General features: G+C 42.1%; 1 protein-coding gene across 1 annotated transcript in view; it reads left to right on the top strand.

Annotated features, from left to right (window-relative positions):
• The window catches only part of syn2 (synapsin II), a 424,737-nt gene that overhangs the window by 339,101 nt on the left and 69,902 nt on the right, over positions 1-15,734 (top strand). The window contains exons 6-8 of the mRNA XM_033037240.1: positions 11,411-11,473; positions 12,809-12,951; positions 14,960-15,034. Of these exons, the coding sequence (XP_032893131.1) occupies positions 11,411-11,473; positions 12,809-12,951; positions 14,960-15,034 (281 nt within the window). The remainder of the gene's footprint in view (positions 1-11,410; positions 11,474-12,808; positions 12,952-14,959; positions 15,035-15,734) is intronic.

The following is a 15,734-nucleotide window of genomic DNA, read 5'->3' as shown; positions in this document are numbered from 1 at the left end:
TATTATGAATTGGCAATATAATTATCATTATCAAAATCAGTAACATGTTTTAAAAAAAACTTGCAGCAGGAAAAGATTAGCTAACAGGACTGAGTTCAAGATATAATTGAAATCATATTTGGTTTTGTAATTCACCTTAAACTATGAGCTATGCATGGAAACAGGGCTAGCTTTACGTGCACCAGGGTTAGAGTACAGTTAACTTCCCTCTTAAGGGTGAAGGTGCCACATGGGGGAGTTATAGCCAAGCTACGTCCCTAAGGAACATCTCAATTGACCTTGTTCAAACGCTGAGATGATGGCAGAATAATTGAACACTGACTGCAGCAAACACTATATCTGCTGCAATGAGGTTTTGGAAGCATGTCGTATACTTTTATTTTAAATCAAAGTTTTCTTTTAACGTGTTGCAGCAAACACTATGGATGATGCAATCACATTATGATGTGCTCATTTATCCAAAAGGAAACTTGGTTTAGGAAATCTACTGCTCCCTCAGTTTATTCCAAAGCCCTTAACACCAATGCCACCGAGTCCGACTGGCCTTCCACCTCTATTAACCACACCACTTCCCCTACCGTCCACTCTTACAACAACCTGTACATGCCTCCACAACTCCTTGGTTCACTCATGTCTTCCCACCCTAACTCACCTGTCCCCAGGTGCACAAGAAGGAACTGCAGATGCTGGAAGATCGAAGGTACACAAAATTGCTGGAGAAACTCAGCGGGTGCAGCAGCATCTATGGAGCGAAGGAAATAGGCGATGTTTCGGGCCGATACCCTTCTTCAGACTGATTGGGGGTGGGGGGGGGAGAAGGAAGGAAAAAGGGGAGGAGGAGGAGGAGCCCGAGGGCGGGCGGATGGGAGGGTGGGAGGAGACAGCTAGAGGGTTAAGGAAGGGGAGGAGGCAGCAAGGGCTAGCAGAATTGGGAGAATTCAATGTTAATGCCATCCGGACGCAAGGTCCCCAGGCGGAATATGAGGTGCTGTTCCTCCAATTTCCGCTGTTGCTCACTCTGGCAATGGAGGAGTCCCAGGACAGAGAGGTCGGATTGGGTATGGGAGGGGGAGTTGAAGTGCTGAGCCACCGGGAGTTCAGGTAGGTTGTTGCGGACTGAGTGGAGGTGTTCGGCGAAACGATCGCCCAACCTCCGCTTAGTCTCCCCGATGCATCTAGAGATGCTGCAACGAGGACATTTCCGATGCCCTGGTATGGAATGTCTCATCCTGGGAACAGATGCGGCGTAGGCAGAGGAATTGGGAGTAGGGGATGGAGTCTTTACAGGGGGCAGGGTGGGAAGACGTGTAGTCCAGATAGCCATGTGAGCCAGTGGGTTTGTAATGTATGTCGGTCAGGAGTCTGTCCCCTGCGATGGAGATGCCACATGGCTATCTGGACTACACGTCTTCCCACCCTGCCCCCTGTAAAGACTCCATCCCCTCCTCCATCGGAAATGTCCTCATTCTTCAGGGAACGGGGATTCCCCTCCGCCACCATAGATGAGGCTCGCACCAGGGTCTCATCCATACCCCGTAACACTGCTCTCTCTCCCCATCCCCGCACTCGCAACAAGGGCAGAGTCCCTCTGGTCCTCACCTTTCACCCCACCAGCCGGCAAATACAACACATAATCCTCCGCCATTTCCGCCACCTCCAACGTGGCCCCACCACTCGCCACATCTTCCCATCTCCCCCTATGTCTGCCTTCCGCAAAGACCGCTCCCTCCGCAACTCCCTCGTCAATTCTTCCCTTCCCTCCCGCACCACCCCCTCCCCAGGTACTTTCCGTTGCAACCGCAAGAAATGCAACACCTGTCCCTTCACCTCCCCCCTCGACTCCATTCAAGGACCCAAGCAGTCGTTCCAGGTGCGACAAAGGTTCACCTGTATCTCCTCCAACCTCATCTACTGCATCCGCTGCTCTAGATGTCAGCTGATTTACATCGGGGAGACTAAGCGGAGGTTGGGCGATCGTTTCGCCGAACACCTCCACTCAGTCCGCAATAACCTACCTGAACTCCCGGTGGCTCAGCACTTCAACTCCCCCTCCCATTCCCAATCCGACCTCTCTGTCCTGGGTATCCTCCATTGCCAGAGTGAGCAACAGCCGAAATTGGAGGAACAGCACCTCATATTCTGCCTGGGGACCTTGCGTCCGGATGGCATTAACATTGAATTCTCCCAATTCTGCTAGCCCTTGCTGCCTCCTCCCCTTCCTTAACCCTCTAGCTGTCTCCTCCCACCCTCCCATCCGCCCGCCCTCGGGCTCCTCCTCCTACTCCCCTTTTTCCTTCCTTCTCCCCCCCCCCCCACCCCCCATCAGTCTGAAGAAGGGTTTCGGCCCGAAACGTCGCCTATTTCCTTCGCTCCATAGATGTTGCTGCACCCGCTGAGTTTCTCCAGCAATTTTGTGTACCTTGTCCCCAGGTGCATCCGTCCTGACACTCCTCACTCCCTTCCACCAAGAGACCCCAGCAGCCATTCCAGGTGAGACAAAGATTCATGTGCATCTCTTTGAACCTCGTCGACTGTATTTGGTGCTCTTGATCTCACTTTAGTTTAGTTTAGAGATACAGCGCGGGAACAGGCCCATCGGCCCACTGAGTCCGCATCGACCAGCGATCCCCACACATTAACACTAGGCTACACATGCGAGGGACAATTTATACATAGCCAATCAACCGACCAACTTAAAGGGGGGAGGGATTAAAAAATTTTAAAGGGGAACTTCAGTAAGTGTGTAGATTCTTGAGGTTTTAACGTCATGATTTTACTTTTATTCCAATTTATTCTATATCCAGAAAAGGACCCGAATTCCTCTATTAAATTTAATTTGGTATGCTCGTTTGTGACTTTGTAATATATAACAGTATATCGTCTGCATATAATGAAATTTTATTCTTTGAGTCCCTAGTATTATAGCCCTGAATATTCGGATGAATTCTTATACTTTCAGCCAAAGGTTCTATCATAAGGGCAAATAGCAGGGGTGATAACGCACATCCCTGCCTATTACCCCTTGATAATTGAAATTTTTGAGATAACATATTGTTAGTTAATATTCTTGCCATCGGTTTATGCGAGTTCACCTAGTTTCGTTCCAATCTGTTGAATGTCATAAAAGTTAGCAAGGGTTAAAAATCTTTAAAAACGCACGTGCGCAGATCGATCTCTTCTCCTGCCAGGCAGCGCCGCGTGGATTAGTCTCTTGCCCTGTCACTGCTCGGGGAGTGCTCGGTCTATGGGTGAGTGGTGGAATATTGCGTTGGGGGAACAGGTTGCGTTGGGGGAACAGGTGAGTGGTGGAATATTGCGTTGGGGGAATGGGTTGCGTTGGGGGACCAGACCTCCCGCATGATTGGGACCCAACGGGTCCCACTTAGTCTAGTACAAAATATATGTGCTTATGTGTGTGTATATATATATATATATATATATATATATATATATAAACACACACGCACACACACACATATATCTATCTCTACCTTCTATATATCTATATTACTAAAAGTCTGTTCTTGACCGGTTTTGGCCATCTGTGCTGCGATTTCCGAGAGAACGCCGCCACCTATGGCCATCATTTTTGGCCACCTCGCTCAGAGCCCCCCCCCCCCCCCTCCGCCGTCCGGGACTGGAGGATTTTTCCCATCGATGAAAAATGGTAGAGATATTAATGTTTTCTTTTTAATTGCCATTCTCTCTGCTGCCCCTGCTGGTGGGAGGGGGGAGGGATTATAAAACCCAGAAGTGGTGTGCCTCACTCAGTCTCTGCAAGATGGAGGAAGCCAGAGGGTCACGTCTCTCTGAGCTCTGAATAACACTGAACACATGTCTACTCAACTGTGAGTCCCCTTAATGTGGTTTGAAAATGAAAATATGGTTGGTTTAAAGTAAAAAGGCACTGCCTGCAAATGGTGGTTTGGGTGCTTTGGCTTGAAGTTAAAAGGCACTACTGTAAATGTTGGTTTTGGTGCTTTGGCTTGAAGTTTAAAGGCACTACTGCAAATGGTAGTTTGGGTGCTTTGGCGAAGTTTTTTTTGTTTTTTTTTTAATATTTATTTTATTAGAAGTAAGTACAATCATATGGCACCAAAGTGCCTAATATATATTTTCATAATACATTTTATGTACAGCTTCTTATTTTTTTTTTGTTATAATAAAGAAGAATAAGAATTAAAAAAAGAAATTAGATAGTAAAGGATAGAAAGACTTGAGATATATAGTGTGTGAAGAAGAGGAAAAAAGGAGAATTAATGAAGAAAGTTGAAGAAAAGAAAATAGGAAAAAAAGAATAAGACATAAAGAAAAGAAGCAAGGAGATCATTGTTTATAATCTTGACCATCCCTCGTCCAGTCCTGAAACAGTTAGCTTTTACAATTGTGTTGCACCATATGATTCCAAAAAGACGACAAATGGAGACCAACTCATTATGAATTGGTCTGATTTATCTATTAGGAGGAATCGCATTTCCTCAAGATGTGCGGTGTCCAACATGCTTGCAATCTACATTTTAAGCGTTGGTATTGATGTATTTTTCCAAAATTTAAGTATTAATTTTTTTGCTATTATTAAACCATAATTAAAAAATAAATTTTGAGATGTTCAATTTATTCCCATCTTCCATTACTCCAAATATAATAATTTCAGTATTAGGTTCCATTCTTATCTTAAATAATTTTGTGAATATTTCAAAAATATCACTCCAAAATCTATAAAGTTTTATGCAGGAAACAAAAGAGTGTGTTATAGTTGCGTTTTGGGATAAACATTTATCACAAATGGGGGATATGTTTGGATAGAATTTGTTCAATCATGTTTTTGAATAATATAATCTATGTAAAATTTTTAATTGAATTACATTAATCGAACATTTGTGAATATATATCAAGTACTTTTCCCATGTAACCTTCGTAATTTTTATCATTAATTCCCGTTCCCACTCTTCTCTAAGTACCTCTGTCGATGGTAGGTCTATATTTAAAATACTATTATATAAATATGATATTAATTTTTGTGAGTCAGCTTTAATATTCATTGCTTTTTCCAATAAGTCAGGAGTTATTTTTTGATATCCTTGTATGTATTTTTTCATGAAATCGCAAATCTGAAGATATTTAAAATATTGGTTGTTTTTCAATTTAAATTTTAATTGTAATTGTTGGAATGATAGTAGGTTTCCCATTTCATACATATCCACGATCCTTTTAATTCCGAAACTTTCCCATTGGTTATACGTTTTATCAATGGTTTAAATAAAGGGTTATTCGCTATTGGCATTAACAATGATAAATTTCTTAATTTTAAAGATAATTTTATTTGTTTCCAAATTCTTATTGTATCTTGTATAATTGGGTTCTTCTTATATATTGTGTTGTTCAGTTTTTTCGGGGAGAAGAGGATCGTTCCTATATTACAAGGAAAACAAGCCTCTTTCTCCATTTTTATCCATTCTGTCTGTTGGGTAGAACTGTCCAGCCAATAAATTATATTCTTAATATGCACTGCCCAATAATAATACATAAAATTCGGGAGTGAAAGTCCCCCGACATCTTTTGGTTTACATAAGTGTTTTTTTTAAATTCTGTGATCAATAATCCCAAAGAAAGTTAGTAATATTAGAGTCTAATTTAAAAAAAAAGTATTTTGGTATATATACAGGTATAGACTGAAATAGGTATAATAATTGTGGTAGGAAGATCATTTTTATAGCATTTATTCTACCTAATAATGATAAAGGAAGTGTTTTCCAAAATTTAATCAGCATATTAAGTTTATTTAATAAAGGTATAAAATTACCGTTGAATAATGCTTTATGTTTTCTAGTAATCTGAATACCCAAGTATTTAAATTTTTCTGTTGCAATTTTAAAGGGGAACTTCAGTAAGTGTGTAGATTCTTGAGGTTTTAACGTCATGATTTCACTTTTATTCCAATTTATTCTATATCCAGAAAAGGACCCGAATTCCTCTGTTAAATTTAATTTGGTATGCTCGTTTGTGACTTTGTAATATATAACAGTATATCGTCTGCATATAATGAAATTTTATTCTTTGAGTCGCACATGATGCCTGAGCAGGAGAGCGGATGCCCCATCGGTGAGAACACAAAGCATGACCTAAGATAGACACAAAATGCTGGAGTATCTCAGTGGGACAGGCAGCATCTCTCGAGAGAAGGAATGGGTGACATTTTGGGTCGAGACCCTTCTTCAGACTGAGATTCAGGGGAGAGGGAGATACAGAGATAAGGAAGTGTAAGGTGTGAAAACGAGACATGAAAACAAAGCAGAGAGAAAATGTAATCGAGGACAGTCAGACTGGTCAGAGAACTCGGAAGGGGGAAGAATGGAGAGAGAGGGAAAGCAAGGGTTACTTGAAGTTAAATAAGTCAATCCCTCCCCCTTCCCAGTTCTCTACCCAGTCTGACTGTCCCCATTACATTTTGACTGTTTGCTTTGTTGTTACCTTCTCTAGCTAACAATTATTTATTCTTTATTTTCCTTCATCTCCACCCCCTTTCATGTCGCATTTTCACACCTGACACTTCCTTATCTCTGTGCTTCCATCTCCCCTAACATTCGGTCTGAAGAAGGGTCTCGACCCGATACGTCACCCATTCCTTCTCCCCAGAGATGCTGCCTGACCTGCTGAGTTCCTCCAGTATGTTGTGTCTATCTTCTATTTAAACCAGCATCTGCAGTTCCTTCCTAAACATGACACCAAGCAGGGCAGAACCCAGGGATCCAAGAAAGGCAGTCAGTTTGCTTTCATTCAAACATAACACAGCATATAACAACAATTCTGATGGTTATTGTCACAAGATAGGAGCCAAAACAATGTTTCTTAAATGAGAAATATAGTAGAGCCAGCATGAAATTTATTTGTAATGAGGATAGTGCATTAGATTTGGAAATAGAAATTTTGACAAGATATGAACGGTGACAGATAGATTTTGTACGCCGACTAATACACCTAGGATTCATGCATTAGGTAACGGAACACTTTGTATTATCTTTAGCGGCCTGTCCCACTTGCCGATATTTTCCTCAAGTGTCGCAACATTTTTTTGTCGCCATTGGATTTTGAAATGTTCAAAATCTCACGGCGACCCTGATACGTCAGTCAATGACGCCGGTAGTCGCCGAAAAAATCGCCAAGTGGAACAGGCCCTTTCGTTTTCGTCATGGTTAGTTATGTGCTTATTATGCTAGCCTGACTGGTTAAAGGGGCTGTCCCACTTGGGCGACCTAATTGGCGAGTTTAGAAGGGTTTGAAAAAATGACATGTTGAAGACCTCCTTGAACTATGTTGAAGACCTCCTTCGACCTCCTTCGACTATGTTGAAGACTAGCTTCGACTAGCTACGACTAGCTTCGGGAAAATTGGACACCGAATAGTGGAGAGTGAAGACGACCTCCTTCTATCTCCTTCGACCTCCCTTCGTCCTCCCTTCGACTATGATGAAGACTATCTACGACTACCCTCAATTACCTACGACTAACATGCCGACCTACTACGACCTACTACGACTAAACCTACGAGTAAAAAAAGTATCGACTTTTTGAAAAAAACACTGCAACCTAGCTGAGGCCTCGAGCAAGCGGAGATGACTCTTGAGCATGAAGGAAAGTTACGAAGACCTCCTACGACCTTGTGTCGACCAAGCTGCGAGTATGAGTCGAGGGCAAACTCGCCAGAACTCGCGGATTAGGTTGCCCAAGTGGGACAGGCCCTTAAAGCAAATGACTTGGCACATTGGCAGTTAATTGTTTCCATGTAGTTAGTGTAAACAGACGGTTTGTGAAAAGTATTGAATGGTGATGGATGTCAGCAGAGGTTTCCATTATAAAGGTTTTGAAATTATAAAAATACAGCACTTCATATATAATTTATGGTGTTTTTTAATATTCTTTTGGAATAAAGAGGTTCTAAATCTTTTTGTAAGCCTAATAATCATAGTTTTCCTCACATCCCATCCAATTCTTGGCCATTCCTGAGAGTACATTAGGTGGAAAAACAGAAACCCCTCCTGGGAAAGTAAATGGTGTGATTCCAGTCAGGGTCCATAATCACCTGGCTGAAATAAAACTCAGGATCCAGTCTTGTTTGTCCACTTTTAAAAGGTAGCTTGTTCTAAGTAAAGGTGGACACAAAATGCTGGAGTAACTCAACGGGTGAGGCAGCATCATCAGACTGAAGAAGGGTCTCGACCTGAAATGTCACCTATTCCTTCTCTCCAGAGACCTTGTTCACCGTATGTATACGTATGTACCAGTTACGCCTGTGCCAGGATACTTTAAGCATGCCTGACATACAATTGTTCAATGGTACTTTAGTGTTACATGGACCGAGGTACCGTAAAATTCATTTCTGTATACAGTTTGGTACAAGTATCACTATGCAATGCACTTAGATGCCTTTTACATAGGCATCTCAGATACAGTACAAGTGTGTAGCAACACTGAGACAGTATACAGAGTCACCATTTTGGCACCATTTTGAAGTCCCATTTGTTGTAGGTGCAGAGTGCTTGGCCTGACCATGAAGGACCCATTGTCCTGGCGGCGTTGCAGGGTCGGTCTGGCCAAGCGTAGCCTACTGGAGGACACCATGACACAGCCTCTTGGAGCGGCCCCCGCAGATGTTCAAATTACTGCTGTAGAAAATTGGGATGCCATATTGTTAGTACTGTTGATTCCAACCTCCATATGCACTGACCTTTAATATAAATGGCAAGTCTCAAGTATTTTGGATTTAATTCAATCTTTTGCTAAAAAACAAAACATTATGTCAATCTGAATAGGGCACAGCTAAGGCACACTATGTAGCACTAGACTGTCTAATTAAAGAGCGAATTATCCTGCCAAATGCTACTGAAAAAGAATACAGATGTGCGCACACTCCTTTGACGTTAAATAATGGGCTGACTGACGAATACTCGGACACATAGTCTGTGATGGTTAACAGGAATCTTCGGTTCTCTTTCTCACATTATGCAAAGTGAAATATAAGCCTCCATCTTGGAGCGCTGTCAAATCTAACAGCATATACTGTTAGCCCGGACTGAATGGGTTTTAAACTTGCAGTAGTGGATCACAGTCTGAAGAAGGGTCTCGACCCGAAACGTCGCCATTTCTTTCTCGCCAGCGATGCTGCCTGTCCCGCTGAATTACTCCAGCTTTCTGTGCCTATCTTCAGTGGCATGTAATGGCTGATCTGAAGACCAAGTTCCCATACAGGAATTTTGATGCAATTTTATAAAGACATTTATCTTTAAAATCATTTTGATTGTATTAATTATTATTATTATTAATTGTTATTATTATTATTAATTATTATTATTATTATTAATTATTATTATTATTATTATTATTATTATTATTATTATTATTATTATTATTATTATTATTATTATTATTATTTATTATTATTGATTCTGGGATAGGACACATGATGTCATTAAACTGGAGAGAACACAGAGCAGATTTATAAGGATGTTGCCAGGACTTGAGGGGTTGAGTTATAGGGAGTGCTTGGGCGGGATCGGACTTTATTCCTTGGAGCACAGGAGGCTGAGGAGTGATCTTATAGAGGTGTGTAAAATCATAAGTGGAATAGATAGGGTAATGCACAGTCATTTATCCAGGGAGGGGGAATCAAAAACAAGAGGGCATGTATTTTAGGTGAGAGGGGCAAGATTTGATATGAACCTGAAGGGCAATTATTTAACTCTGAGGGTGGTGGGTACATGCAACGAGCTGCCAGAGGAGGAAGTTGATAACAGTATTTGAAAGACAAAGATATGGAGAAGAAAACGTTTAGAAGGATGTGGGCCAAATTTGGGCAAATGGGACAAGCTTAGATGGGGCATCTTGCTTCTTGGCATGGACGAGATGGGCCGAAGGGCCTATTTCTGCGCTGTCTGACTATGTGAACTTAACATTGTTGTTGCCAAAAAAACGCTAGCTGTATAGTTGGAGGGCATCACGACAACAATTGTTTTAAAACTAAAAACAAACCACTGGAGGAACTCAGCGGGCCATGCAGGATGTGTGGAGGGAATGGACAGACGATGTTTCAGATCAGGGCCCTTCTTCTTCAGACTGACGAGGTGGAAGAGAGATAGCTGGTAGAGATAAGTCAGGGGGTGCGATAGGGCCAGAAACAGGCCCATTCCTGTTGCTATATATTTTCCTAGGTGGAAAATGAAATTACTTTGTGATCTTACATGTCAAGAGTCCCGACCCAAAACATCACCATCCATGTTCTCCAGGTTTGCTGCCTGACCCACTCAGTTACTCCAGTACTTTGTGCTTTTTCTTTAAAAACTAGCACCTGCAGTTCCTTGTTTCTGAATTTTCTCTAGATCCTGGTGACACAGCGAATAAGATAGTGAAGCTTGCTTGCCTCAATAGATAGAGCTATGGTGTATAAGTGACATTAGGCTGCCACTGTACATTGGTATAGCCACACTTGCACTACTGTTTGCAGTTCTGGTCACCGCACTATAGAAGGGATATGTTAGTACTAGAAAGAGTGCAGAAGAAATTCAGCAAGATGTTGCCTGGAATGGAAGGCATTAGCTACAAGGGAGAGATTGGAAAGGCAGGAATTGTTTTCACTGGAATGCAGGTGGATGAGGAGTGACTTTATATAGATTCATGAAATAATGAGTTTTAGTTTAGTTTAATTTCCTTGAGAGAAACAGGCCCTTCGACCCACTGAGTCCCACCGAAACAGGCCCTTCGACCAACCGATCAGCGACTCCCGCACATTAACACTATCGCACACACACTAGGGATATTTTACACTTCTACCAAGGCCAATTAACATACAAACCTGTACGTCGTTTGAGTGTGGGAGGAATCTGAAGATCTCGAAGGAAACCCACGCAGGCCACGAGGAGAACGTACAAACTCCATATAGAACAGCGCCCATAGTCGGGATCAAGCCTGGGTCTCTGGCTCTGCAAGCCCTGTAAGGTAGCAAGAGCGGCAGGGATATAGTCACAATCTTTTTTCGAAGTAGAGAGAAGCCTAAAACTAGAGGACATAGGTTTAAGGTGAGAGGGGAGATATTTAAAGAAGATTTGAGGGGCAGTTGTTTTCACACGGGGAGTGGTGGGTACGAGGAACTCTCTACCAGAGGAGATGGTAGAGGCAGGTACAATCACAGTATGTAGATAGGTCTATCGATAGGAAAGGAATAGAGGGGTGTGGGCTAAATACAGGAAAATTGATTATTTCTGTCAGCATGGGTAGGTTGGACTGAAAGGCCTATAATCATGAACAGGATGTTCTTACAAATACTGATGTCATACTTCCATTTGGTATAAAAAATATGTTCTGTTGTGAATAAAAATGAAATTTGATAAATAAGTTGGGAATATTTTTTGTGTTTTCAGATAACCATGCCAACATTCCCTGTTGTTGTGAAGATTGGACACGCTCATTCAGGCATGGGAAAGGTAACTAATCTGCTGCTGTTATTTTAGCCAACAACTAGCACTGTCAAAAAGTCTGGTAGAACAGGAACATGTATCTAAATCTTAATGTAGCGATTCTCATGTGTATGCTGTGTTACTCCATAACAGGGCCATAGGGCTGCATTTTTTTGATGCCTTTTAACCCACTCTGGTTACGGTTGAAGTCCGAGTGCATGAAGGATCAGCACTTTGTTTGCAGCAATAAGTGCAAGCTGTTAATACGAGCTTAAGTTGGCCAAATCAATGTTTCAATTGTCAATACCAACCTCACAACATATATTGTTTAGTTTAGGAAAGAACTGCAGATGCTGGTTCAAATCGATGATAGATGCAAAAAGCTGGAGTAACTCAGCGGGCCAGGCAGCATCTCTGGAGAGAAGGAATGGGTGATGTTTCGGGTCTTCAGTCTGAAGAAGGGTCTCAACCCGAAACGTCACCCATTCCTTCTCTCCGGAGATGCTGCCTGTCACGCTGAGTTACTCCAGCATTTTGTGTCTATTGTTTACTTTAGTTTAATTTAGTTTAGAGATACAGCACGGAAACAGGCACTTCGGCCTACCGAGTCCGCACCGACTAGCGATCCCTGCACATTAGCACTAGCCTACACACACTAAGGATAGTTTACATTTATCCCAAGCCAATTAACCTACATACCTGCACATCTTTGGAGTGTGGGAGGAAACCGAAGATCTCGGAGAAAACCCACGCAGTTCACGGGGAGAACGTACAAACTCTGTACAGACAGCACCCGTAGTCAGGATTGAACCTGGGTTTCTGGCACTGCACGCGCGGTAAGGCAGTAACTCTACCGTTGTGTCACCGTGGCCGCCCTGTGATTGTGATTCAATAATCTAAAGCTAATTTAAAATCTTACTTTGTGTATTCATACACCGTGTGGTGAATTATGCAACAGAAGCATAATGGAGGCACTTGGGGAATTAATTTTGAAAAATTCACATCACACCTCACAAAATATATTATGATTCAAAAATGAAAAGTTTATTTCCAATTGTACTTGTTTTTACATACACTGTTGAATTATGTTATGTTTCAGTTTCAATTTAAGTTTAGTTTATTGTCACGTGCACAGTGAGAAGCTTTTGATGTGTGCTAACCAGTCAGCGGAAAGACAATACATGATTACAATCGAGCCATGTACAGTGTATAGAAGTGGAATGTCGGTATTTGGGGGAAATCATTTAAATAATTTCTTTAAATAAAATGTAATCTCTCGGCAGATCCACTTCATTTGATTCTTTTGTCTTCTCGTTTTCTCTCCTCCCTCTCCCCCACGCCACCCGCTGCTGGTTGTTCCAGGTGAAAGTGGAAAATCATTACGATTTTCAGGACATTGCAAGTGTGGTAGCCTTGGCCAACACCTACGCCACGACAGAACCTTTCATAGACTCCAAATATGATATCAGGATTCAAAAAATAGGCAATAATTACAAGGCTTACATGTGAGCAAACTTTATATATTGTAAATTATTAAATGTGTGTGATTTAAGTGCAAAGAACTGAATTTAACATAAATGACATCTAGTAATGTAACCTAGTAATTAATAACTAGTTATTAATGAGGTCTGGACTAATGATCTTTAGGGGGGAAGAAGGGGAATAGTTCATAATCCCACTGGCAGATTGGGAATTTAAATTCAATTAATTAAAGAGATTAGAATAAAGATAATATCCATCGCAATGATCATCCAGCTAACTCCTCCACGACCCCAAACTGTGCTGTCCAGATGGGCCATTACATTGCTTTTTACATTACATTAGTCAGAAGGTGTACATTGGCTTAATTAACATCTAACCAGTGACTGATGATTAACTGTGTAGGAAGGAACTGCAGATGCTGGTTTAAACTGAAGATAGACAAAAAAATGCTGGAGTAACTCAACGGAACAGGCAGCATGTTGTTCAAAAGGGAACTGCAGATGCTGGAATATCAAAGGTACACAAAATTGCTGGGGAAACTCAGCGGGTGCAGCAGCATCTATGGAGCGAAGGAAATAGGCGACAGCATCTCTGGAGAGAAGGAATGGGTGACGTTTCGGGTCGAGACCCTTCTTCAGAAGAAACGTCACTCATTCCTTCTCTCCAGAGATGATGCCTGTCCCGCTGAGTTACTCCAGTACTGTTAATTAACTTGTTGTCTGTGTCAACTAACTACGGTTGCACAAATTGTAATTTAAAAATTAAGTTAAAAAGGGAAAAAGAACATTTATCTCACTTAGGCTACTTAACGGTGATGATCAATGAACTCTCCCACGGGTCAAATCTTCATCTTACTCGACCACTAATTCATGCTGTAGAACTTTCCGCGGTTCGCAATAACCAACCTGATCTCCCGGTGGTTCAGCACTTTAACTCCCCCTCCCATTCCGAATCCGACCTTTCTGTCCTGGGCCTCCTCCATGGCCAGAGTGAGGACCACCGTAAATTGGAGGAGCAGCACCTCATATTTTGCTTGGGTAGTTTACACCCCAGCGGTATGAACATTGACTTTTCTAATTTCAGGTAGTCCTTGCTTTCTCCTCCCGTTCTCAGCTCTCCCTCAGCCCACTGGCTCCACCTCTTCCTTTCTTCTCCCCCCCCACCCTCACATCAGTCTGAAGAAGGGTTTCGACCCGAAACGTTGCCTATTTCCTTCGCTCCATAGATGCTGCCTCACCCGCTGAGTTCCCCCAGCATTTTTGTCCACCTTTCTCCTAATGGAGCCTGTTGGTTTGAAATAGTAATAGGAAAGTGTGGAAAGGTGTTTCTAAAATATAAACCTGAGCAATATGCTTTTTACTGCAGCTGAATTGTTTAAGATGAATATATATTGTGCAAATAATAGTTTTCCAGCACGTTCAAGATTCTCAAGCTGCGGAAATCTGCAAGATAAATGGAAAATATAATTAAGAATGACTTTCCTGCTACTTGCATGGAAGCGTAATTATTTAATAAGTGATCAATTCAGACTGTTTAATTATGAAACTGGATTATGGATGTGAATTTAGATGAGAAAAACACTGGAATATTTTTAGGTAGACAAAAATGTTGGAGAAACTCAGCGGGTGAGGCAGCATCTATGGAGCGAAGGAAATAGGCAACGTTTCGGGTTTCAGCCCGAAACGTTGGCTATTTCCTTCGCTCCATAGATGCTGCCTCACCTGCTGAGTTTCTCCAGCATTTTTATCTACCTTCGATTTTCCAGCATCTGCAGTTCCTTCTTAAACACGGGAATATTTTTATATTATTTCTATATCCATTCTAAAACCAACATGGTGGTGAGATCTATTCAAAATGTAGATAAAAATGTGATTCATTAAATAGGCTACAATAATGCCAGCCTATGGGACAAGTGGTCATCGCATGTAAATTAATGTTATGCATGTTTAGAAAGCAATCTGAGATATTAAACTACAGAAACGTTGAGAAATGAAACTAAATATTCCAATTGCAACTTATTTCCTTCCCTAGGAGAACATCAATATCTGGAAACTGGAAAACTAACACTGGGTCAGCCATGCTTGAACAGATTGCAATGACAGAAAGGTGGGTTCATCACCAAGACAAGGCAGCATCACAGTCCAATACAATACGATAGAACTTTATTTATCCCAGGAGGGAAATTGATCTGCCAACAGTCGTAAAACACAAAATACATGAAATATGAAATTAAAGTGGAAAGGGTTGAGGGTTGTGGGTGATTAAGGAGGTAAGGGGAGGGTAGGGGAACGGTAGTCTGTCTCAGTCTCAGCCTCCCCCATGACAGAAGGGGGAGGAGTTGTACAGTTTGATAGCCACAGGAAAGAAGGATCTCCTGTGGCATTCTGTGCTGCATCTTGGTGGAACCAGTCTGTTGCCAAAGCCCCTGTCCCACTTTCACGACCTAATCGGCGACCTCTGCTGAGTTTGTCCTCGACTCATACTCGCAGCATGGTCGCCACGAGGTCGTAGGAGGTCGTAGGTCACTCTTCCTCATGCTCGTGAGTGGTCTCCGCGTACACGGGGCCTCAAGTAGGTTGCGGCGTTTTTTCCAGCCTGATAAAAAATGTCCACGAGTAAAAAAAAGGTCGGCATGGAAAACATCGATACTTTTTACTCGTAGGTAGGTCGTCGTAGGTCGTGATGGTAGTCGTTATTATCTTCAGAAGGGTCTCAACCTATTCCTTTTCTTCAGAGATGCTGTCGGACGCGCTGAGTTACTCCAGCTTTTTGTGTCTGTCTAGAAACTAGTGCCATCCGAAAGGGT

The sequence above is a fragment of the Amblyraja radiata genome, chromosome 18, assembly GCF_010909765.2.
Source record: "Amblyraja radiata isolate CabotCenter1 chromosome 18, sAmbRad1.1.pri, whole genome shotgun sequence".
In the NCBI taxonomy this organism is placed as follows: domain Eukaryota; kingdom Metazoa; phylum Chordata; class Chondrichthyes; order Rajiformes; family Rajidae; genus Amblyraja; species Amblyraja radiata.
The sequence above is the reverse complement of the archived record's forward strand: the minus strand, read 5'-3'. Positions and strand labels throughout refer to the sequence as shown.